This window comes from Betta splendens, chromosome 21 (genome assembly GCF_900634795.4).
Source record: "Betta splendens chromosome 21, fBetSpl5.4, whole genome shotgun sequence".
NCBI lineage: Eukaryota > Metazoa > Chordata > Actinopteri > Anabantiformes > Osphronemidae > Betta > Betta splendens.
The window spans coordinates 2,447,266-2,472,265 of record NC_040899.1 but is presented as its reverse complement, the minus strand read 5'-3'; the positions used below and the strand labels follow the sequence as shown (position 1 = coordinate 2,472,265).

Sequence of the window (25,000 nt, the reverse complement as noted above, 5' to 3'; positions counted from 1 at the left end):
ATGATTTCCTAAACTTCCGATGCTGTTCTGGATGCAACTTTTATTGTGAAGGCGTGGGGGGTGCAGGGTCTGAGCCCGGTGGGCTGGTGCTGAGAAGGTGCATCATGTTCTGGAGTCCTGCTGTGCTTTAAGCTCCCAGGTGACACATTATGCAGCGGCTTATGACAGAATGAGGCAATCAGTGACTTTACGGAGCATTAATCTGATGATGTGCTATGAATAGCCCGCCTCATTAATACAGCAAATCTACTTTGTTGTACATTCGGCAGCGCTTCTTAAAAAGGCACCAGAGAATAGCAGCAGTGAAGTCTGTCACTGAAATGTGTTGAGCGTCCACGCGCCTCGTAAGAATCCTCAGCGTTTTAAGCTGTGTTTTGTGTCACCACTCATCGGCTCCGCTTCGTTGAAAAGACGTGACTCACCTCCACTTCGATGCACTCGTTGAGTTTCTTGCAGGTGGCAGATATGGTCTCAGTGGTGCCGAACTCGAAGTACCACAGCTTGTTCTTCATTCTGGGGGGAACAAGGACAGACGCGTGTTGGACTGGAGCCGCAAACGCTCATCAGCGCCGGCGGCCGGATCGGTTTCGGGTGCAGCGGACACATATTGAAGCTGTCCGGTGCCGTGAGTCATGTCGTTGATGTGACAGCTCGCTGCGGCGCAGGGGTCAAAGCTGCAGCGAGGCCCCGCGGCCGCAGCGACGGCAGCAGCTCACATCAACACGCCCGTGGAGCGGACGCTGGGTGAAACGTAGCTGCTGGAGCCTGACAGAGCTGGGCAAATGTTATTGTGATTCACCACGTTCAAAGAAAGCCACGGTTCATGCGTGCCCTGCAGACGCGCTCGGCAGAGGTGACCCGGCGGACGCGCTGCTGTTTATGTCCTCATGGCTTTTGTTGCAGTTCTGCCACTTTACGGCCACACAGTTTACAGTCAGGGTGGAATATCTGGCCCAGCAATCTGTAAACATCAACTGCAAAGTGATGGAACACTAATGGCCTGTGCAGCGATGGGGGAGCGCTCGGCGGGAGGCACTCGGTCTCGGGACCTTGGGAATGAATGGGAACCGTCTGAGGTGAAAGCTCCTGATAAGACGTTTCATGTTTTGTCAGTTGGTTTCGCCTCCAGTGCACCTGTCGCTCAGGAGCAGACACTTTGTTTTCTGGAGATCTTAGAACCGATCTTTGGTATATGAAACAAAACAAAGGCTAGTTCTACATTTTAAACCGATCCAGGATAAAGATAAACACGCATACTTATGACGTGGTCACTTAAAGTTGATTAAATGCTGGACCCCTGTGGCTCCAGTTCTGTCTGCAGTGTGATTGGACTTGTTCAGGGGGTCGGCTCTTTGCTTTGCTGATGTGTTTTTATTAAACACATCAGCAAAGCGTGAAGCCAGACGTGTTCGGACCCGCTGACTTGTCGACGCTGTGCTGCACCTTTCTACACGTCTGAGGCCGAGGCAGCAGATGAACCGAGCGACCCGAGGCCCGGCGCTGAATCCTGGAACTCCTAAACCTGACCACCAGCAGCGCCCTGCACACCCGAGAAAAGACACAAATGTCCCGACGCGCCAGCGGGTTCACTGGCACGTGGACATGCTGCTGACACTGACAACACAGCTATTGACACAACACCTGTGTGTGATGTGGGCGCTGGTGTTGTGTGCCACCACAGCACTGGGAGACACAAGGGGACGCAGAACATTCAAAAGGAACGTGACCTGAGGAAACGTTGTTCCACCACGCGGCGTCACATCTCTGACAGACGTCTGACTTTGAACGCGTCCAAGGTCTCGAGCTGCTGCGTTTGCTCACGCTCTCCTCCCTAATTGTCTTCTGGTCCCGTGTTCTGCATCCCTCACCTTAATTCCTCCCCAGAAACCTCTGCCGCTGTCAAATCAGGGGATTATGAACATGTTTGAGATCACAATTAGGAGCGGTTGCAGCTCTCAATGAGCCGAGCTGCCTAACCTCATTAAGCCGCTTCCACTTGAGACAAGCAGAGGAAAAAACGCAATTAACTCCTGTTTTTCCCCATCACTTATGAACACAGGGAGACAAACTACTTCCATAAGCCTTCCTCCAATATTCCCAAGTCTCTGCACCAAAGCCGGTGTAAAAATAGAACAACACTGATCTAAGTAATGATCTAAAGGGGCTGCCTTTTCTAATTGTGACAGGTTTTGTCCCATTTGTAGGCTCTTGTTGAGCTGGTTCTTCCCAGTTCCAGGGCTTCAGACAGTTCATGTGCTACAGTGAAGCTCGAGCTCCTGCACTCGGCTGCATACGTGGTCCTGACCTCCCTGCAGATAAGCATCTGCTTTAATCCCCAGTAGAAGCAGTGACCCTCTGACCCCAGCACCTCATTTCAGGCCCCAAGGACGAGTGGGGTGGGCTCACTTATGCATGAATGCCTCAATGTCACAATAGTTATGAAGTCAGGCTCGCGTTTGTAGCCGAGTTAATGTTGAATGATCAGGCAGAGGGAGGTTCTCTGGGTAACGTGCTCGGTTTAGGGTTGGTCAGTCCGCTAACAAGCTAAAAGGTGTTTGGTAAAGAACTGAAGTTTGTGTGAACTTCCAGCACAATAAATTATTGAACTATTATGTAGTTATGTGACACAACATTATAAAATGTTTTGTCCCTGCAGCAATGACACATTTTGAAAGGGTCTGATTCACGCCTGAGTGTCCGTTTACTCATTACTGGCCGTTTAATTCATTACTCATTCAATAAGCACTGATCAAGGTAACGGCTCCATCTGCCCTTTCAGTGTTTTCACCTTATTCCCTCTAATCACAGTTCATTTGAAATCAGTTCACGTCCAGAAACATTTGTGTTTGTTCTGCTACGGTGTCGCATGTTCACTGGATCCTTCCAGGGAAGGAGTCGTTGTTGGAGGAGCCGCTGTTTGTGGTTTTCTGGGAGCAGTGATACTGGTTTGTTGGGCCTAAATACGACAATAGGGGCCGGGAGCAGTCACAGTCACCAGCTGTAAAGAAAACTGTTATAATTGTTGAGGACCTGAGGCAGACAAACAGCGGCTGCTGTGTTTGGGGACAGAAGGAGGGAATGCGCTGACACCTGAGCTCCGTTCATCCAAGCAGGCGATAAGATTCTGTGGCCCAACAAAGCAGCCTCACACAAGACACAGACAAATGTAAAGAGATCAATGCGTGATTCATCTGGAAATAAATAACTGTAATGTTCAAACGCACAAAAGGACGTTTACTGAGAAAAAGTAACTTATTACCTATAAAAATTATCCTCATCTCGCTTCTCAGAAATGGAAAAATCTTTAACCAAGGTCGTGTTTGTGTGTGTGCATCATAAAGCATGAATCACATACAGTTGTTTGTATGTACACAAGTGTGTGTTTATGATCAGGAGAACGTCAGTAGAGGACGTTTCACTGTAGTCCTGATGATGCTCATCACAGCACTTTTATACAAGTGTGATCATCACGTGAAACTCGGCTTAAAGGGCAGATAATTAAACCTCACTCCTTCAAGCAACCAGAACATGATGGGTCGGTTTGAACGCGTCCACAGCCTGATGCTGCTGTGGAGCAGTGAGAACTGAGCTCCGTGGATCCTTCAGTGTCCTGCTAATCCGAACGCTGAGGGTGGATTTGATTGTTAAACTGCTATCAACTTTGCAGAGTTCTCTGAATGCCCCCCGCGTCGCCCACCGTGTAAACAAAGGCCTCCATGTGAGTGAATGAGAGGGGCTGCGCTTTTTCACACCAAGTGTTTAAAGCCAACTCATCCTCTCCGAAACTCCCCCACGCGCATGAAAGGCTCAGAGTCGCGCACGCCCGCTCACAGAAAGGCCACATTGTCCCCAGTGTGACAAGTCATTAGCACTTCGGCTTTGGGCTCCTGAAGGTCTGTCTGCTGTGACCATTAGGAGCTCGTGGAGGTGTCAGGAGTCACACATTTCCTGGGTCCCAGTGGTCCCAGCACGGGGGGGCTACTGGACGAGCGGGGGAGGCTGTGTGTGTGAGTGAGAGAGAGACACGCACGTGGGCCTGTGAGTGGCAGGGGAGACAATGAGGAACGGCGCTAAGTGCTACATGTGGCTACTGGCCTCTCTCGCGGGGTCAAAGGTCGTTTATCATGCGCTCACCCGTGGAGAGAAGCTCCCCTCAGTTCAAACGGCGGCAACGACAGACGCCAAAACATCAGTCAGGCTACAATAAAACAGTTGCAGCTGTCAATCAGCTGCAGAGGAACAATAACCCCAGTGTTGGCTTACTGTAAATACTTGGACTGTTGGCTGTTTTGTGAACAGTCGGGGCTACAGTTGGATCAGCGCCACGGTTTGTTCACGTAGCGACGGACGATGGAAAGACTGCAGCTTCCACTGCTTTACAGCAGGAAAAGAGGAGACTTCTGTGCAGGTCTGATGGAACCAGAGAGGATCAGTCTCCGTCAGCATGAATTATTGAATTAATGCAGAGCTGCACAGGAAGCTGCCTGAGCAGCAGGTCACTGGGACCCCTGTGGTGCCACCAACAGACGCTGGAGCTGCGGCAGCGCATGCGAATGCGAATGCGGAGCCAGCGTGTGAGAGCGGGCGACATCAAAGGGCCGTGTTTGCCCTGCAGCTGTGGTATTTGTGGACGCTCCTGCTTCAGGGCTCAGGGTGGTTCATGGTGAAGTCAGACGCTTTTACTGCTGTCAACTCTTCTCATCATGACTCAAACCAGCAGTCGGTGGTTTGAGTCTCCACTAGTGGTTCAGGACTGACTCCAGGCCAACGAAGGGCTACTCTGGTGCAAACACTCATGGTCCCCGATGGATGGACCTCACCATCCAGTGCCACCGTGGGCCGACGCCTCAGCGGTTCAGAACAAAGGTCCAGTTCTAACCACTGAGCCGCATTAAACGAATCTGATGATTAATATGTTAAATGCTAGAACAAGATTATACAGAAAAGGACTCTTTCTCGTCTGACACCAGTGAATTAGCTGCAGGTAAAAACCCACAGCATGAATCCGGGTTCACAGTTTGGACATGAAAGAAGAGAGAAGCTGTTGAATGTGGGTTTTTATCTCAGGTCACAACTGAAGCATTTAGCTCAGACGTGTGTTTAATTGTGGGCGCGTGGATCAAGGCCAGAGCATCACGGCTCAGATCCGTCTTTCATGTGGCTCTGCATCATCGCTGACCTCCGTCGCCCTCGGCAGCGTTTCCACAGTTATGTAAGCGTTAATTAATGGCTGTGCTCAGTGAAGATACCTGTCTGCTGTTAGGACGCCGTGAACCTCCATTCACGTCACAGCAGCATCAGAGCACGTTTCCACGCAACTCATTTCACGTTGTATAATGAGTGCAGAGTTTGATCCGAATTGAATTTGTGCACAAACAACCTGAACCACCAAAATGTGTGAAACCTGCAGGGCTGAAGGCGTCACAGTGGATCCATGATCAGAACCTGAGGGCCTCAGGGCTTTAACCCTTCATCAGTAAGTCCTGTGTCTCTGGGATGAATGATCGCCCTCCCTGTGACTGAGCTGAGGCTTCTGTGGGTTCTGTGCGCTCCCACCCATTGATTCCATTAGTTAAGCTGGTTCTGTCCAGCGATTGATCGATCGACTGCTGCAGCGCCCAGATTAAAGTGCACGGTCACCAGCTGGTTGTGAGGCTGCTCGTTGGCTAATGGTGGGACCACAAAGCAGAGGGAAGCTCGGCCCAGCCCACCGCCCGGCGCCGGCGCCGATCACTGACCTGCTGTTGAACTTCTCAGGGTGCTTCTCCCGCATCAGGTGGAACCGATGGGCGATGGAGGCGTCCTGCAGGAGACAGAGGAGGAGCGTCAGCAGAGCATCGACCCGGACACGGTCAGAACCATGGGCCAAATGATGCAGCGTGTTCGACACAAGCCCCTGGAAGCATGATGGCAAACCGTGGTTCTCCCACTGATACCGTCCACATCCACGTACATCTGCTCCTGGTTTAAAGCTGCTGCTCAGTTCAATATACACAATGACTGATAACGCAAACATACACCTTCACATCCATTCTAGAAGCATATGATCATTTGATGCAGGGGAGGTCATAAGTTGACTGGACCCTGCCCTGCTCTCCCATGTATTTAACCTTTGACCTCTGGGGCACAGGCCTCAGCATGACCTCCCTACAGACACACAAACAGCGGCCGAGCGCCGCGCTGTCACTGCAGCGTTATCAATGTTCCACATCTCACACTTAACGACATGTTCCTCCCGTTCCATCGTTTCATTTTTCACAGAAACGCTTGGCGATATAATTGCGAAGGTCGTGACCTCTGAAGCTTCAGTAAAGGTGTTGAACAGTCTCCTTTAGAAACAATGACGTCATTGCTCCGGCGTGGTTTCTATCAGGCGTCACACAGCGATGCTCTGGACACTTGAGCTCTAACTGACTGTGATGCCTCCGTGCGACCTCAGGCTGAGCTTCACCAGAGCTGCTGCTGTTCCTCTCAGCGCCGAGGACAGGATCTGATAAACGAGCCATGCACATGTAAGTAGGCTGAAGGCGGGGGTCGGGACCAAGTCGCCGGGGCGTCCAGCCTACATGGTTCCTACATGTGTGATGGAGGCCCTTAAATGAGGATCTGGTTCTGCTGCAGAAGCACTGGCTCCGCCCAGCTGGCATCAACGCGGCTGAAAACCTGCTCCCTCCCCAGGGGTGAAGATGCAGAGGCGTCTGGGTCCGGCTTCAAGCAGAACCTTTCACCCAAACCTTCAGTCTGAATCACTGCGTTTTCAGGCTTCACATCTGTATTTATGAGCCTGTGTAAAATAAGCATCATGACGTCACTGGGCCGGCTCCTGGTACCGACCCGGCTCCATGGCAGCTGCTAAGCTGTCAGGAGGATATAGCTGCTGTTTAGGAGCCAACAAGTGTCGCTGGCCGGGTCCGTTACCGCGCTTCATCCCGTTTCATGCTAAATCTGGAGCCTCCTATTCAGACAGCAGCGGCCCGTCCTCGCCCAGGACCCGGGCCAAGGATGGAGGCGCCGGCGCGGTTCCGTCGTGACGGGCGGCTGATCCGAAGGAGGGCGCCGCTGACGACAGGTAGACAGCTGCAGTTACACAGGTCCTCGCCTCCTGAACAGCTGGACAGCGATGCGCTGAGATCTCATGGCATCAGCAAGTATCAGGTCCAAAAATAGGGACGCATCTGCTGCTCGACCCGGCTCAGGTTGATCCGGACACCTGGGAGCGAGCGAGACGCGATGGGAAACGTGCTTTTGTGATTCTGGCAAGGTTACGCTGGGAACATGCAGTGTTTACAGGCCCCGGGAGCGCACGCCATGCGAGCAAACAGATATGTGTTCTGAGCGGCGCGGACGTGGACCGGGACCAGCGGTGCGGCTGCAACGCGTGACGGCCGCTTCATGTCGCTAAACGAGCCCTCGGGCCGCGGCCGCAGGCTCCGATTCAGCAAAACGCACCAGTAACAACATGTGACATGTGCCGGCGCCTACAGTTGCCTGAGATGAAGGTCGTGTTGATCTTGCCGTATGAAGTGCAGCGAGGCAGGAGGAGGTGAGGAGGACGGGACCCGAGGGTCACGAACACTGGGCTGTTGCTCCTGGAGTTTGGGAACAACAGCATCAACTTGGTGTGTGTAGACGCAGCAGCCTCAAACTGAGTCAACACATGTTACAACTGCACCAACACAGACCACAGTCAAGGAGAGAAACAGCAGGCTGGTTCTGGACTGGACCTCAGAGCTCCAGCGTCTCGGTTCCGGATGTCAGACGCCCACAGCACCCCCCCCCACCTTTGTATCACGGATGAGAAAGAAGGAAAAACAAGACAAGAACGTTTGGAAAGACGCAGTAAGTCCTGGTTTCTACGCTACTGATCTTTTCCACCAGAGGTGTGAAATAGCTCATACATCCTCATGTCGGACCATGTGTGTGTCTTTAAGACCAGCCAGGTGTCACTCAGCACGGTCATTCATTACCGAGGTAACCTGGCCTGAACCTGGCAGACGCCGACTTCCTGTCACTGATACTTCCCCTGACCTTCAGTCTGTGCCAGAGATACTCCATCACACACACACACACACACACACACGCACGCACGCACACACACGCACGCACGCACACACGCACGCACGCACGCACACACACACACACACACACACACACACACACACACACACACACACACACACACACACGCACGCACACACACACACACACACACACACACACATGGACAGACAGACAGACACACACACACACACACACACACACACACACACACACACACATGGACAGACAGACAGACACACAGACACACACACACACACACACACACACACACACACACACACACACACACACTCACAAACACACACACAGATACGCACACATACACATACACACACACACGTCTTTTTACATTTAAACTCCTGTAACGTGTTACACAGCTTCACTGTAAAACTGTTTTTAGAGCTGACGTGAGCGCGGCCTCTCTCTGGGCACCGTCACACAGATTTCAGCTCCCTGCAGCTGCTTCAGCAGCATTTGCATATGTCCAACATGGTGAGTCTGAGCGCTGTGAGATGAACGCACAAAGACACAGAATGCTCCGAAAATCACACTATGTCAGCGTCTGCATTAACTGTTCATTTCCCTCATGGATTTCATTTCACTGTTGCTTTTTGCTTCTGACCAGGACTGCAATGGTTCCAACTCCTCCCAGTGCTGGTGCCTCTGAGCCAGGCATTACAGCTCACCGTGCTCAGTGCCTGCAGGACGTCAGGAATCAGCTATTAATACTGGGAATCATTGAGCAGGACAGCGTTCACAGACGCAGGGATCAGCTTCCTCGCTGCAACGTGAGGTGGCAGCTTTAATGGCTGCTGACATGGTGCGATTTCCTTCTCTCAGATTCCGCTCAGGATTCTTTCCAGGCTGCAGGTCAAGTGAAGGCTCTTCAGGAGCTACACTGACCTGTATGTAGCACTTTATGAACTGAAACCTGAACATTTGGGAGTTGGAGCCACGTGAGGCTGAAGCACAGGCTTTTCTGCTGATACTTGCAGCCCCCTGTCAAACCCTCTGCTGGGGCCCCTTCAGGCCGCCACCGGCCTGGATCTGCTGTGAGCATGTGAATAGATGGAGAACATACTCACTGAACATACCTTGTGACTTACAGCTCGGCTCAGCCACATGCTCCACACCATGTCATCCACAATTAAGTCAGCGAGATAAAGGACAGATGACTGTGGAGGCTCTCAGAGTCGGCCTTGCCAGCCTCCCGTCTCCATGGCAACCAAGGCCTAAGTAGCCGAGGTTTGCAGTGGGATGGCAGGAAGCGCTAGCCCTGTATGGTTAGTAAACCAGATCTGAGGGTTACTAATGGCTACATCATCGGCGTGAGTCACACATCGGTTTGCTCAGGTGTCGTGTGCACAGATACTGAGCCGTCTGTCTCTGCGGCTCCTGGAGCCACGGCAATCTGCTGCTTTGTTCAGCGGTGGAGCCGCATTGGAGCGCGGTCAGAGCCCCACACACCAACATTTATAACACAGCTCGACTCTGAGCTCACCTGGAGTCTCCTGGACGCAGATGTTTGAGGGGCCAAGGAGTGAGGTCAGGTTTTATCACTGGACTCAGACAGCAAAGGAAAGTAGTGGCTAATGACTAATATGTAAATACCATAATTAAATTAGAGCAGAGAAGCAGACGGGTGGATTTGCTGTTTACACTGACGCATAAACACACATTATGCAGAGATCAGCGGTTGTGTAACACCACGGCCGTGCTGCCAAAACCCGCCTTCAAACTACCTATGCACATATGCCAAGCTCACACTCATCTCCTCTGCTTATTTATACTAGTGAGTTCATTCATTCTATGTCTAAAGATGATGATAATGATAACACATTTTAACCTATAGACAGACAGACTGAATAGAAAGGAAGGAACGAACAGCAGATGGCTCAGACTTGAGCTTTTCTGGTGATGACTCAGCTCCGTTTGGCAGCAAACACCAGGTTTCAAAGGAAAACAACTTCACTACGTCCAGATGAACTCTGCTTCTCACTGTACGTCAGGTGAGACGTGTTTACGTTCTGTGCTCAGCAGCTCCGCACGAGTAGAAACATGGTGCGAGTTATTTATAGGAAACCTGCAATGACGCAGGCTAAATAAATGTGGCTGGTTGGTTCAGAGGAGCTTCTCCACAGGTTGGTGAAGTTCTTGACTGAGAGGCGACAGAGACGAACTGTTCGTTCAGCGAAGCCGCATCGGTGCGATGACAACTTCATGAAAACCTTGTTTGTCGCCTCTGTCCCTGAGCCTTTACATTAGTATCTCCATCAGGACGAGATAAAACGGTTGCTAAGCAACTAGAACCTGGCTGCATGTTTTCCGTCCAATTAAAAGCAGAAACCCGCCCAACAGAGACCAGGAGCTCGCTGATGAACCTGCTAATTGCTCAGGTCCTCGTAGACCAGACCATCGTGTCATCATGTTATTGTAACAACCATGTCTCAATCACACAATTAGAGAGCAGCATTCTTCAACCCAGCTCACCCGAATACCTGCACGTTTCATCCAAAGTAAACAGATGCTCGTTTGTATGTAACAGCTTTTCTTACCACGCCGATAGAGAAGTAGTTGTTGACGATGCTGTAGGGGACAGGGTCTCCCTTCTCCTCCTTGTCATCAGGGACGATGTCAATGTTCCAGCGGTCCAGCACCACCTCTGTGCTGTGCTCGATGTCCCGAAGAAACTTCAGCAGACTGCCACCTTCATAGCCTGCCGAGGACAGAGAGCAGGGTCCGGGTCAGAAGGTGGTAACGCACGGCAGGAGATCAGCTTCCAGCACCTCAGGCTCAACACAAGGAAGCAAAGCCTCAGCTTCATCATGAGGATGCCCCGTGACCTTTGACCTATCGTTTGCATGCAAAGGCCGGAACAGACCACTGCATGTGTGAAATAAGCCCGCTGGTTCTGACTCGGCCCAGCCTCAGTTCCAGATCACAGCGGTCCTGGGAGAATCTAAGACCTAGTTAGAAGCTGATCCACAATCTCTGTTTAAAGGCTATGACAAAGTAAAGCAACGTTTTCCTCAAAGCCTGTCTGGTAGTTTATTGCATGTATGATGTCTCACGGCCTAATGTTTCCCCTCTGGGTCTAATGAAGAATAACACCCACCGACAGCTGCTGAAACCGTGTTTGTTTTATTATATCTGAAATACGTCAGCAAAGCTCCTCGTCTCACTGTGAGCTGACCGCTTTCACTGTAAACTCATTCAATCAGCTGGCAGGTATATGAAACCAGTGACTCAGCAAATGACAGCAAAAACCGCTGAGTCCTAGTGAATGCTCACAAAGCGACTTTGATCTAGTTTGGTGATAATGTGCTGCTCACAGAGACGTGGACGTGAACGGTTCACACACAGTGAGGCCACAGACGGAGGCCACAGACTGAGGCCACAGACTGAGGCCACAGACTGAGGCCACAGACTGAGGCCACAGACTGAGGCCACAGGCCACAGCCTGTCTTTTAAGGTAAACACTCATCAGGCACAGGCGGAGGCCTAAGGTGGAGGCCACAGCCTGTCTTTTAAGGTCAACACTCATCAGGCTCAACATCTGCAGCTCTGACTTTTTGTTCATTTCTGGGAAACTGATCTGTTTAACCAACTCGGCCTAACGTCCCCAGGAGTTCACAGCTTATTGACAAATGATCATTCAGGCGCCTGGTTAAGGGCTCCGCTGCTCCTCCAGCAGCCGTCAGGAAGTCGTAACCAGCCATTCTAATTACTGGATGGAATCAATGGTCGGCAGAGGATTTACAGCAGCGCTTTTTAATTTGAGCGATAGCTCCCACTGTCCTCCTCCCGTCGCTCATTTCCCCACACCTCCACCTCCACCTCCTCCTCCACCTCCACCTCCACCTCCACATCCACATCCTCTCCATCCTGAAGCCTCACTGAATCGAACATTACATCAAGTGACACCTTGACTTTTCAGATGGCCGATATAAATTATGGCACCATCACTGGTTATTCCAGCTCTTCACTGCTGTGATTCTGTCTTACTGCTTACTTATACTGTAGCGTCACTTGCTTAGATAGAAACCTGCAGGCAGACACAGTCAGACTGACAGTTCAACACAGAGCGAATCTAAAACAGAAACGCCTCAGACGTCTGGTGTGGACACAGACACGACTGTTACTGTCGCTCCGTCCGCTGGATGTGTTAAATCACTACACACAGAAAGGTTTGAGCTGAACCCTGCACATGCACTAACACACACACACACACACACACACACACACACACACACACACACACACACACACACACACACACACACCCTTGCACTGCTATAAAAGCGGGGCCCCATCATTGACATAATGCTTTCCCTAGCCCCGTACCCTAACCTTCACAACTAAAGGCAGACGTCTAACCCTTGTTCTAGTCCGATCTAAACCTCAGGTCTAACCTCAGCCCTAAAATCACATTTTGACCCTCAAAAAGGCCTTTAAAATTGTGGGGCACAGGTGACAAGTGACCATAGGGCTCCACTTTGGTAGAAAAAAAGGATTTTGGGCCCCACCTCGGTGTAACCGATGTACGGACACTCACACACACACACACACACACACACACACACACACACACACACACACACACACACACACACACACACTCACTCACTCACTCACTCACTCACTCACTCACTCACTCACTCACTCACTCACTCACACACACACACACACACACACACACACACACACACACACACTCACTCACTCACTCACTCACTCACTCACTCACTCACTCACTCACTCACCTCCGCCCCAGCGTAGGCAGCGTGCCAGGTCGTTCCCGGTGCCCAGGGGGAGGATGGCCACCGGCGGGTGCCTGGCGAAGTTGGCCTTATCTGTGAGAGGAGGAGGCTCAGGTTTAGAAACTGTTTCAGGTGTCTTCATCAGGTTTGTTCTAGTGTTTCAACGGCACAGCTTAATAAAGAGGAGCTTTAGAGAATCCTGTAGTACCTATGCAGTCCAGGATCCAGCCCACGGTCCCATCACCTCCACAAGCGAGCACCCGGAAGTCAGGGACGTCGTGGAAGAAGTTGAGTCTGAGGAACAGAGGTTTTTATCGTTCTCAGATTCTATGAAATGTGCTTTTTAGAGCCACGGCTCAGATTCTGTGCCGTTGTCAGACGCTTGAATGGCCTGAATCGATGTGCTCACTTCAGCTGTGCTCACTGCTCCGCTCGGCCTGAAAACCATCGCCCTTCAAAGGGACCTTTAATGTGTCGGGACAAAGGTGTCGACAGGAGCTTTCATCCCTCTGCGTTATGAGGCTCCGGCCCTTTTCACGCAGACCACCTGGTCCTGCAGGACGGAGCAGCGGTCCAGCAAAGAGATACTGAGAAGAACCAGTCAACAAAGGCTTCATCTGTTTTAGGGCGATGGAGCTATCGATTATCTGTGTCCTCCTCTTTCTTGCTAACACATGCTAACGAGGGTACATTACGTCCAGTTCCTCCCCAGCTGATTGGGTGAGCTGATTAGACGCTGGGAGGCGGACAGCGCCCCCTGTTGGTGATGTGATGGAACTACCCTTGCACGGCATCCAGCTGAAGCCCTTCTGTGTCAGCATAAATTTTTAATTACGCCTCCTAATCCTGACTGTCTGTGCTGTGCTTCATGTACGACAGCTTAGGAGCAGCAGCCGAACGGTTAATGGAGGGGCTGAAAGAGCAGCGAGCTAATTGCATCCCCTAAACAAGTGACTGAGCGTCAGCTGCCTCTGCCTTCGGCGCCTGCGGAGCCTGTTGCTAGGGAGCCCATGGTAACCGGCTGCCAGCAGGTTAACCCTCATCCTTTAGCGCCGCGTGTTTATATTCACTTGTGTGAACTGTGGAGCTCATCACCGCTCAACATATGACAAGGCCTCAGAACAACGCGCTCATGTTTACAGGCAGTGGATAATGCTCCCATGCTTGTGGTGACCTGGCTGCTGAGTGTCTGTGGAAGCCAGCGAGGATCATCTGATGACTGTAACTTGGACGAGCTGAGTCTCACGCTATAATGTGCAGCGCTCTCCCCTGAGACGCGAGTGCGTCATCAGGTCGCTTCTCCTGCGACGGCCTCTCAGGGGCAGCAGCTCGACCCGTCGTGACTGGGAGCGATCGCAGGAGACGAGAGAGAGAGAGCTTCAGCGTGAAGCGGTGAAGCTGCTGCGCCGCGCCGCTAACGTGCAGAACGCTCAGCGGCGCTGACGTGTGCGTGTGGAGGTCAAATGTCCAGTGCGGCAGTAGTGCAGTGCTCCCGTTCTGCTCCGCTGAGCTCCACTGCAGGTTAGTCTGACATGTAGGAAACGATAGCTTTGACAGCTCGGCTCAACAGTAAGCAGCTGATTCCACTTTATATTCTACATGCTCCTTTTACTCTGAAGCACGACCTCCACCTAAGACCAGAGGCTCTCTCGCTAGCATGAATGCAGCAGCTTACCCCACCACCGGCCCGCCTTGGTCCAGACTGTACACCTGCCGGGGGTTCAGGAGGTACCGGAACTTCCTCAGCACCCTAAAGGAGACGAGGGAATGATGCACATGTGACGAGCGCTTCTAATTATTGCACAGGAAGATGCTCGAAGGCAGTAAATCAGTTTAATCTGGTAACGTTTGTGAGTTCCAACACACAGAAATAGCAAAGCACCAGCCTCTGGTTTCCTGTTCAGAGAATGCTGTTTGTTCTTGTAACGTCTATTATTAGACAATGATGCCTTTCTAATGGTAATAAAGAGTGTGTTGCTATGGTAATGTGTCAGGCTGAGGCAGAGCAGCGCGGCCTGATTGGTCTGCGCCCGAGCAGAGCAACAGCCAAGACGTGTATTTACAGCCTCCGTCCTCAGATCGGGACGCGTGGACGCTGTCCGTCCTCCGCGACACAGATCGTCTCCAAACACGCTTTTCTGTTTACGGCCCCAGAGACAGGAAACAATAGAGGGCACGGACTCTGATCCAGGACCAGGCTCCTCCAGAGAAAAAGAATGAATCACTGAGTGAATCTGTCATTTTACTAAACAGAGAACGATTTAACCCAGAATGAAAACGTTTAAAAGAGATCTGAGTCATCGCCGTGTTGCTCAGATTACTGTAGAAGTCATTAAATTAAAAAGTTGTTAAAGTTGGAAATTAAATTAATTAGACTTAATCTGAATTACAGGAGAGAAACGACTGCATTGGGCGGCACCGTGGTGCGGTGGGTCGCACGGTCGCCCCCCTAGGTTCTATTCCCAGGACCGGGTGGAGTTTGCATGTTCTCCCCATGTTTGTGTGGGTTCTCCCCTTCCTCCCACGGTCTAAAGACATGCATTAGGGTGATTGAATTGCCCATAGGTGTGAGTGTGAATGGTTGTGTGTCTGTGTGTTGCCCTGCGATGGACCTGTCCAGGATTTACCCTGCCTCTCACCCAAACACAGCTGGGATTGGGTCCAGTACCGCCCGTGACCTCATATGGGAGTAAGGGTAGAAGATGGATGGAAACGAGTGCATGTATTTGTAATGAATTAATGATTCTTCTATTATTACTTTTGCTGCATGATGATGATGCCCTGTTTCATTCTTTATCTCCTTGCTACGTACCGCTCGCCCTGCCTCCCTCCACTCTTGGGGTTGACGAGCACCAGGAGCGGGTGCGTCCCTGGAAGCGGACTGATCTGGAGGTGTGGGAGGAGAAACAGGCTCAGACGTCAGAGACCTTGGACGCATCAACAACCTGCGGCCGGATGTGGCACCTGCAGCGCCTGTCCGTCTCCGGGGGAGAACTTGAAGGTCTGGTTGTTGTCGTTAGGACTGGTACCGGGCGGAGACTCGCCCTCGCCTCGCTTCACCACAGAGTGCCGGTCCTGTCAGGAAGAAGAGGTCGAGCAGAGAGTATGAGACAATCCACCTGTTAACCTGCACTCAGTGTAATGAAGCTGATGCTGTGCATAGAAATCAACCTGTTGACGTATTTGCAAAGGTTCGAGGCATCAGGACCACAGGATACACTTGTACCAAGTGTTTCTAGTGGGTCTGTATGTGTCACACACCAACAACAAGCTCTTCTCACCAGTACAACGGGGCAGATGTACGCGGGCAGGAGCGTGTGGTCCCTCAGTGCTCCTCCATCACACTCTGGCTTCACGTTGGACGCACACTTGTTATGGAGCTGCAGAGGCAGAAACATAAGAACTGTGGGCGTGCTCCATCTGTGAGCCGCGAGCACCGAGGCACCGCCATGAAACCCTGAGGCTCGAGGACAAAGCGGACGACTGACAGCATGAAGCTGCATCCGATGGATTTGATTTTCTGCATCTGTGAAGCTGACAAAACTACAACTGCTGGTGAATCTGAGTGTTTGGACAGAGGCGTTTGAGGCCGAGGAATCCACAAACCAGTGGTGACATCTAGTGGAGAGAAAAGGCAGCGCAGCCAAAGTGACAAAACACATTGATGAGCACAGGGTTTGTTTACGATGACTGGTTCTAGTTAAGCAGAGCAATAAAGGTACAAAAATGCTAATCTGAATATTAAATTATGATTGCTGATGCTTTACTGCAGGAATGCTGCAGCTGAATTAGTTTTACTTTAAAACACCATTTGCATGAGCACATGATGTTGACAGTGATGAGAGTGAGGCTGATGAGCAGTTATTTTAATCTTCCACCTCAGGTGAAGCCTGTGTGCACGCAGCGCCCACTGACTCACGTTGATCTGGCACCACACGCAGTGCAGGCCCGTCAGGCCCTGGTAGCACTTGATGCTCCGGTGGCAGCGGTCGCACTTGGTGGGAGAGTTTCCCTCCATCCACACGTGCTGCATCGCCTGCGGAGCCAGAGACACGGGTCAGGAGGCGCCTTCGGGGCGACAGCTCCCACTGCCACTGTGGACTCACGTCGGTGTGTCTGCGGGACTTGGCGTAGGTGCTGATGCAGGCGGCGATGTCCTTGGACACGCAGCGCTCGTGCACCGTGTACTTGCACACTGATGGACACAAGCAGAGGGGTTAAACGCACGCCGGGCTCCTGCGGCAGACAAACGGCCGCGCACTCACAGGAGCAGCAGAGGCCCTGCTTGCGGACCCCCAGCAGCATGGTGTGGCAGTAGTTACAGTAGGCCGGCTTGTTGAAGTGCTTCAGGCGCCACACGTGCTGCCCGTCCTCCTGCACCGCGTCCATGCCCAGCAGCACCAGTAAAGGGATGGTGGTGAGGCCGCCTCGGATCCACTCCTCCAGCGTCACCGTCCCATCTCGGTCGTAGTCGATCTCCTCCATCATCTCCTTCAGAATCTGCAGTGACAGACGTCCAGACTGTTGATCTGCTCATCACTGACACGCTGAGCAAAGGGTTTGACGCGCGCAGTCAGTTTGAATTAAAGCCGGGTTTGTTTCAGTACTCACTGACTTCGTCTCACTCATCACTAAGGCTAAATGTTTGCCTCCTCACCGGTCTCAGCTCTGTCGAGTCCCACTCCAAATACTCGGCCACGTGCACCATCTGAGTTATGATTCGATCCAGCTCCTGCAAAGCAAAGACAGGCAGGTCAGCGCCGTGTGTGTGTGTGTGTGTGTGTGTGTGTGTGTGTGTGTGTGTGTGTGTGTGTCTGTCTGTCTGTGAAGCCTCACCGAGCTGTCCAGGAGCCCGTTCCCGTCTGTGTCGTAGAGCCGGAACATGACTGGAGGAGAAGCAGACAGAGATTCCGTGATGACTCAGATTAACTCCGGTTACAGAAGTGGAGCGGGCTCTGCTGCGGCTGGGATTAGTGCCGTCACCTGACGGCCCAGCGCGGCTTAGCCGCGGCACCGACCTGCTCTGGATGCTCATTTAACGAGCCTCCGCCTCCATCCCCTCCTCAGCCCTCACTCACACTCCAGCTTGTCCTCCGGCGTCCCCCGCTCCAGCAGCGACAGGTAGCAGACGATGTCCTTGAGGAAGACCACCTGGGGCGACGGCAGGGGGGGGGCGCTCTGCGGCGACGGGCTCCTCCGCAGCGACAGGTGCTTCTCACAGCGTCTCCGCACTGTGGGAGAACAGCACAGGGGCTTGGAGCACTCGCTAACGCTAACGCTAACAGAGCCGGGAGAGGAGCAGCAGCAAAGCAGACAGGTGTGAGGAGAAGGCTGATCCCAGAACAGCAGGCGCAGACAGGCCAGTTAGAGGAGGGATGAGGCGCCTGCTGAGATGCTGAGTCAGCTTCATTGTCTGGTCCAGGGCAGGTCTCACCTGGGGACGCGGCAGCAGCAGCGGCGGCGCTGGGCGTCAGGGCGTTGCTGCTGCAGCCCTCGGAGCTCCGGGCCCGGGTGCAGGGCGAGCGCTGGGGGCCCGCGGGCGTGTGGGCTCCGGTTCCCGAGCGCTGCGAGGACGAGCGCGATGAGCAGGGGGAGGTGGTGGCTCCGGAGCCGGCGGCGCTCCTCGCGCTGGAGTGCTCCGGAGTGGGCCGCCCCATGGCCGACAGGAGGCTCCTCCCGTTGATCCCTGCTGGTGCCAGACGGGGATGAGACACAGAGCATCAGGTGCACAGCAAAACGCCACAATCAGTCCAAATACGAAGAGCGTGGGACGCACAGGGCCAAAGAAGCAGATACGAGTACAACAGCTGCCATCCACAAAGCACCAAGTCACTGTCATCCACGGGGCCACAGGCCAAACACAGTCCCATGAGCTACAGCAACACAACGAGAGCACAGAGGGCCCATAAGACAACAGCACCCTGGCCCCCAGCCCGACGGCTGCTCCGGTACCTGTGATGGGGGCACAGGCCACTTCGGTCTGAATAGAGATGCCTGCATCAATGGAGCAGGCGTCTGCGGCCAGTCATTGTTTAGTGGATGAAAAGGAAAAAGCAGCAGATGCAGCAAAAAGAAGCTGAAGTCAGTTCACAAAGAGATTTAACATCTGAGGAGAACAGAACGTTAATGAGATGAGACAGGCAGGTTAGTGGGAGGAGGATGCTTTAACCAACGGGTGCCTGCGTTACCCAGCATCGCCACAAGGTGGCAGTGCAGGCTCCCACTGCAGCAGCAGCAGCAGCAGCAGCCTCCTCAGCCATGAGGACGGGAGGTTTTAGCTGCTCCTGACCTCATGGCCACAGGTCGGTCATGTCTGCACTTGTTCATTACACTCTATTAGACGACATGCAGCTAAAAGTAAATTCATGCTTCTGCATTTGTGCGGTTCGGCTCTGGCCCGTTCCTCACGCGCGACGCCTCTCCACACTTGTTGCCTCGTACTTTTACAAGCATGAAAGCACAGAAATAGGTCTGTGACTCAACGGGCCATCTGTCTGCTCAGCTGCTCTGCGGTAAAGAGCAGACAGGCAGCGCGGTGCCAGGGCCCACGCAGCCCTCGCGCCGGCGGCAACTGTTTACATGCTGCACGGAGCACAGAGCAGGAGGCGACCCGGGCCCGGAGAGGCCGGTTCACGGGCCCGGCAGCCAGTCAGAGTCAGAGTCAGAGAGGCCGGTCCACGGGCCCGGCAGCCAGTCAGAGTCAGAGTCAGAGAGGCCGGTCCACGGGCCCGGCAGCCAGTCAGAGTCACAGAGGCCGGTCCACGGGCTGGGCTGCGAGGCTGCGAGTCAGAGTCAGAGTCAGAGAGGCCGGTTCACGGGCCCGGCAGCCAGTCAGAGTCAGAGTCAGAGAGGCCGGTTCACGGGCCCGGCAGCCAGTCAGAGTCAGAGTCAGAGAGGCCGGTTCACGGGCCCGGCAGCCAGTCAGAGTCAGAGAGGCCGGTCCATGGGCCCGGCAGCCAGTCAGAGTCACAGAGGCCGGTCCACGGGCTGGGCAGCGAGGCTGTGAGTCAGAGTCAGAGAGGCCGGTCTACGGGCCCGGCAGCCAGTCAGAGTCACAGAGGCCGGTTCACGGGCCCGGCAGCCAGTCAGAGTCACAGAGGCCGGTCCACGGGCTGGGCTGCGAGGCTGCGAGTCAGAGTCAGAGTCACAGAGGCCGGTCCACGGGCTGGGCAGCGAGGCTGCGAGTCAGAGTCAGAGAGGCCGGTCCACGGGCCCGGCAGCCAGTCAGAGTCAGAGTCAGAGAGGCCGGTCCACGGGCCCGGCAGCCAGTCAGAGTCAGAGTCAGAGAGGCCGGTCCACGGGCCCGGCAGCCAGTCAGAGTCAGAGTCAGAGAGGCCGGTCCACGGGCCTGGCAGCCAGTCAGAGTCACAGAGGCCGGTCCACGGGCTGGGCTGCGAGGCTGCGAGTCAGAGTCAGAGTCAGAGAGGCCGGTCCACGGGCTGGGCAGCGAGGCTGTGAGTCAGAGTCAGAGAGGCCGGTCTACGGGCCCGGCAGCCAGTCAGAGTCACAGAGGCCGGTTCACGGGCCCGGCAGCCAGTCAGAGTCACAGAGGCCGGTCCACGGGCTGGGCTGCGAGGCTGCGAGTCAGAGTCAGAGTCACAGAGGCCGGTCCACGGGCTGGGCAGCGAGGCTGCGAGTCAGAGTCAGAGAGGCCGGTCCACGGGCCCGGCAGCCAGTCAGAGTCAGAGTCAGAGAGGCCGGTCCATGGGCCCGGCAGCGAGGCTGCGAGTCAGAGTCAGAGTCAGAGAGGCCGGTCCACGGGCCGGGCAGCGAGGCTGCGAGTCAGAGTCAGAGTCAGAGAGGCCGGTCCACGGGCCGGGCAGCGAGGCTGCGAGTCAGAGTCAGAGAGGGCGTCCACGTAGTTCCAGTGCGCTTCCTGTTTGTGAGTTCTCCTCTGAGGTTTTTTTTTATTTTACTAGAAGCCAAACCACCAGGAAAACCTCAGAAAACAACAGCTACAAAGGTCAAATAAGCTGGTGGCTGATTTCATCCGGCTTTGTCTGCATTTTGACAACAGAGATGACATCAGCGCTGGATCCAACCACATCAACCACCTTCTTCCTACAACTACTATTGTAGTTTCACTGCCGAGTTAAAAACCTTTTAAAGCAGTGTCAGGCGTGGATGGAAGCGTGTGTGCAGCGTACCCAGCAGGCTGGTTCCGGCCCGGGACTGATCCGGAGAACAGCCTCCAGTCTTGCTCTGGAAGGAGGTGAACAGATGCTGACACAGCTCTTCAGGAATGTCGTTCTCCAGGTAAGTGGCCATGAAGAGCTGGAAGCCCTCATAGTCGATGGGCTGCACAGAAAAGCAAAGGCATCGAAGCTGTCACTGAGTTTACGACCACGGACGTCTGGATTCAGGCTGATCTGGATGAAAAGATGGGGTCAACACAACAACAGACACGGCAAAAGTCTGCAGCACAACGTCATTTCTCTCTAGGATGGAAACAAAAAAGAAAACTACACTGACACAAGTGAGGCCTCAACGGCGCCGCCCAGTCAGACGAGCCCATGAACCCTGGAGGGACTCAGTCCGACCGCAGCAGAGGCTCATGGTGGGGACAGGATGAGCATGCAGGCTGCCCAGACACACACACACACACACACACACACACGCACACACACACACACACACACACACGCATGCGCACGCACACACACACACACACGCACACACAACCACACACATGCACGCGCACACGCACACACGCACACACACACACACACACACACACACACACACACACACACACACACACACACACACACACACACAGCATGCAGAGCTTACTTGGCTGAGAACGTCTTGCTTCTGTTTAACAGTGGGTGCAACGAAAGGAGAAGGGGGGGTGAGGGGGCGTGGGGGCGTGGGGGGCGTGGGGGGTAGAAGAAGAGCAGGAGTTAGAAACATCATCAGTGAAGGCGAGACTGTCTCCTGTGGCTCCTACTGCGACACTCAATCACTCAGCCCCATAAAAGCCCTGATGGCGGCCTCCACCTCATAATTGAGCTGAGATTAAAAGTCATGAATCACATAAGTGATGCTGTGTGACGCAGACACGCTGAAGCTCAGGTGCCTCGTTCGTCAGCAGAACCGGAGAAACCAGAGGAACCAGAGGAACCGGAGGAACCGGAAGAACCCAAAGAACCAGAGGAACTGGAGGAACCTGAGGAATCGAAGGAACCAGAGGAACCGGAGGAGCTGGAGGAACCGGAGGAACCCAAAGAACCGGAGGAACTGGAGGAACCGAAGGAGCCGGAGGAACCAGAGGAACCGGAGGAACCGAAGGAGCCGGAGGCACCGGAGGAACCCAAAGAACCGGAGGAACTGGAGGAACCGAAGGAGCCGGAGGAACCCAAAGAACCAGAGGAACCGGAGGAACCGAAGGAGCCGGAGGAGACGGAGGAACCCAAAGAACCGGAGGAACTGGAGGAACCGGAGGAATCGAAGGAACCAGAGGAACCGGAGGAACCGAAGGAGCCGGAGGCACCGGAGGAACCCAAAGAACCGGAGGAACCGGAGGAACCGAAGGAACCGAAGGAACCGGAGGAACTGAAGGAACCGGAGGAATCGAAGGAACCAGAGGAACCAGAGGAACCGAAGGAGCCGGAGGAACCCAAAGAACCGGAGGAACCGGAGGAACCGAAGGAGCCGGAGGAGACGGAGGAGACGGAGGAACCCAAAGAACCGGAGGAACTGGAGGAACCGGAGGAACCGAAGGAACCGGAGGAACTGAAGGAACTGGAGAAACCGGAGGAACCCAGTGTTTGTCATCGACTCTCATCGCAGACAAACGCCTCAATCTCATCGCAGCCTCGTGCTCACCAGTAAAATGAGTGTTTTTATGTGCTATTATCAGCGATGCAGCAGCAACGGCAGCGCTAAATGACACTGATGAATAAGTCATGTCTGATGGAGACGGAGCCAAATCCTGTGGGTACAATTCATAGTCTCAGTCATCCGTCACTGGGAACGATGGCGCTGCTGGTTTTTATTTGCTAATCTGTTGGATGGAGGACGCCCGACATCCCGACAGCTGCAGGTGTCAATCACTTCCTGTGGTGCGTCCTCATTCGTCAGCGTTTTGAGCTCAGAGTGGGAGGAAGGATCAGAGTCGTCCTGTTCCACCAGCTGCTGAACAGATTCCTCTACAAGTGGCCAACAGACCCATGAGTCATGTTATGATGAATGGCTGAAGCCGGGCCGGCGCCGAGGCGGCGCCCGTGACACGGGCTTCGGGTCTGGCTGCTGTGGCGCCAGCGAGGGGGCGGCGCCGGCGGCCGTTCGTCACGTCACCGCGGCTCGAAGCTCGGCGCTAATGAAGAGAACGACGATCGCACAGATCAGAAACCAGCAGGCGGCCCATTAAAACCATCAACCACCACCAACCTGAGTCCAGTCTGTTGAACCGGTGAATGAGTCTGCATTTAAATCACTAAATAATGAGAGCAGATCCCGACTGACAAATAGTCCGTTATTCAACTGGACGCAGCCCAGCCTCAGACGCCAGCATCAGCCTGGATCCTGTGGTGCAGGTCGGACCTCACCCTCACGCAGCCTCAGCAGCGCTGTGTGTGTGTGTGTGTGTGTGTGTGTGTGTGTGTGTGTGTGTGTGTGTGTGTGTGTGTGTGTGTGTGTGTGTGTGTGTGTGTGTGTGTGTTTGTGCGTGTGTGTGTGTGTGTGTGTGTGTGTGTGTGTGTGTGTGTGTGTGTGTGTGTGCGTGTGTGTGCGTGTTTGTGCGTGCGTGTGTGTGTGTGTGTTTGTGCGTGTGTGTGTGTGTGTGTGTGTGTGTGTGTGTGTGTGTGCGTGTGTGTGCGTGTTTGTGCGTGCGTGTGTGTGTGTGTGTTTGTGTGTTTGCGTGTGTGTTTGCGTGTGCATGTGTGTGTTTATGTGTGTGTGTGTGTGTGTGCGTGCGTGCGTGTGTGTGTGCGTGTGTTTGTGTGTGTGTGTGTTTGTGTGTGTGCGTGCGTGTGTGTGTGTGTGTGTGTGTGTGTGTGTGTGTGCGTGTGTGTGTGTGTGCGTGTGTGTGTGTGTGTGTGTGTGCGTGCGTGCGTGTGTGTGTGCGTGTGTTTGTGTGTGTGTGTGTGTTTGTGTGTGTGCGTGCGTGTGTGTGTGTGTGTGTGTGTGTGTGTGTGTGTGTGCGTGTGTGTGTGTGTGTGTGTGTGTGCGTGTGTGTGTGTGTGTGTGTGTGTGTGTGTGTGCGTGTGCAAACAGCAGCTCTCACCTGCTCTGGGTTGTATTTGGACAGGACTCCGTCGCCGTGAAACTCCTCCAGAACATCCTTCAGCTTCTTGGTGGAGTCTGAGGAGAAAAGCAGGAAAAGGTTGTCATCTTTTTACACCTGCAGCCGTTTGTCAGGACGCATGAAGCTGAACTGAAGCAGCAGTGAGTGCTGGGACACGCTTGGGTCCAGCTGATCCCATGACTCAGCGTCGTCAGGGACTCACAATCAGCTCCACTTGTGTTTCAGTGCTGCTTTGCTGTCAGTTTCCTCTTTGAGCAGCGCAGTCGTTGTGTCTCATCAGCTTCATGAACAGAAAGAAACAAACGTTCTCCGACGCGTCTGATGCTGTAACTGCTGAGTTTAAAGGAGAAAACAGCAAACGCTTGAAGCTGATGCTTCAAAGCTCCATCAGAGCCTGATGTGGAATCAGACCAACGCAGGACACAAAAACAGAAACCACGTCTTCTGTAGGAAGAAGTACGTGTTTAAAGCATGAACGAATCAGGCGAGAGGTGCAGCATCGTCCTCAGGCCAACAACTCTCTGACTCCCCCACTCTCTGACTCCCCCACTCTCTGACTCCCCCACTCTCTGACTCCCCCACTCTCTGACTCCCTCACTCCCTCACTCCCCCACCATCCTTCATTAGGACCTGACAGATCGAGCCTCCCTGTCACCACATTAGCCACATTAGCGCCCAGCGGTGCTAATGTAGGAAGAAACAACAGCAGACCCCAATAGGACGCGAGGCCTAGACACCTGACCTTTAGCTCAAACCTCACGTCGGCTGCTTTCGCAAGTTCCTGAACTCTCAGCCTCAATTCATTGGAGCCAAGTCAGGTTCTGGACCTCAACGCGCAGGTTCATCGTAGCGCACGTCCTGTTTGTGCTTCATCTGAATCTTGTTTGTTCACATTTATTAAACTGGTGAAGACTGTCTCACATTTCATGAC

At 53.6% G+C, this 25,000-nt stretch overlaps 1 protein-coding gene across 9 annotated transcripts in view; it reads right to left on the bottom strand.

Moving 5' to 3' along the window:
• Window positions 1-25,000, bottom strand: part of LOC114847711 (diacylglycerol kinase beta) — a 46,836-nt gene that overhangs the window by 12,380 nt on the left and 9,456 nt on the right. For 3 of the 9 annotated variants that reach the window (XM_029137729.3, XM_029137730.2, XM_055504979.1), the window contains 20 exons: window positions 24,049-24,125; window positions 21,615-21,635; window positions 20,969-21,119; window positions 18,774-18,836; window positions 18,256-18,510; window positions 17,900-18,052; window positions 17,658-17,707; window positions 17,479-17,553; window positions 17,087-17,321; window positions 16,928-17,016; window positions 16,741-16,857; window positions 16,103-16,201; window positions 15,786-15,896; window positions 15,634-15,707; window positions 14,497-14,571; window positions 13,030-13,115; window positions 12,825-12,914; window positions 10,617-10,777; window positions 5,739-5,803; window positions 423-513 (listed from right to left, as the gene is read on the bottom strand). In XM_029137729.3, coding sequence (XP_028993562.1) covers window positions 423-513; window positions 5,739-5,803; window positions 10,617-10,777; window positions 12,825-12,914; window positions 13,030-13,115; window positions 14,497-14,571; window positions 15,634-15,707; window positions 15,786-15,896; window positions 16,103-16,201; window positions 16,741-16,857; window positions 16,928-17,016; window positions 17,087-17,321; window positions 17,479-17,553; window positions 17,658-17,707; window positions 17,900-18,052; window positions 18,256-18,510; window positions 18,774-18,836; window positions 20,969-21,119; window positions 21,615-21,635; window positions 24,049-24,125 — 2,138 coding nt within the window. The remainder of the gene's footprint in view (window positions 1-422; window positions 514-5,738; window positions 5,804-10,616; window positions 10,778-12,824; window positions 12,915-13,029; window positions 13,116-14,496; window positions 14,572-15,633; window positions 15,708-15,785; window positions 15,897-16,102; window positions 16,202-16,740; window positions 16,858-16,927; window positions 17,017-17,086; window positions 17,322-17,478; window positions 17,554-17,657; window positions 17,708-17,899; window positions 18,053-18,255; window positions 18,511-18,773; window positions 18,837-20,968; window positions 21,120-21,614; window positions 21,636-24,048; window positions 24,126-25,000) is intronic. The other 6 variants (XM_029137732.3, XM_029137733.3, XM_029137734.3 and 3 more) reach the window with 4 other exon arrangements.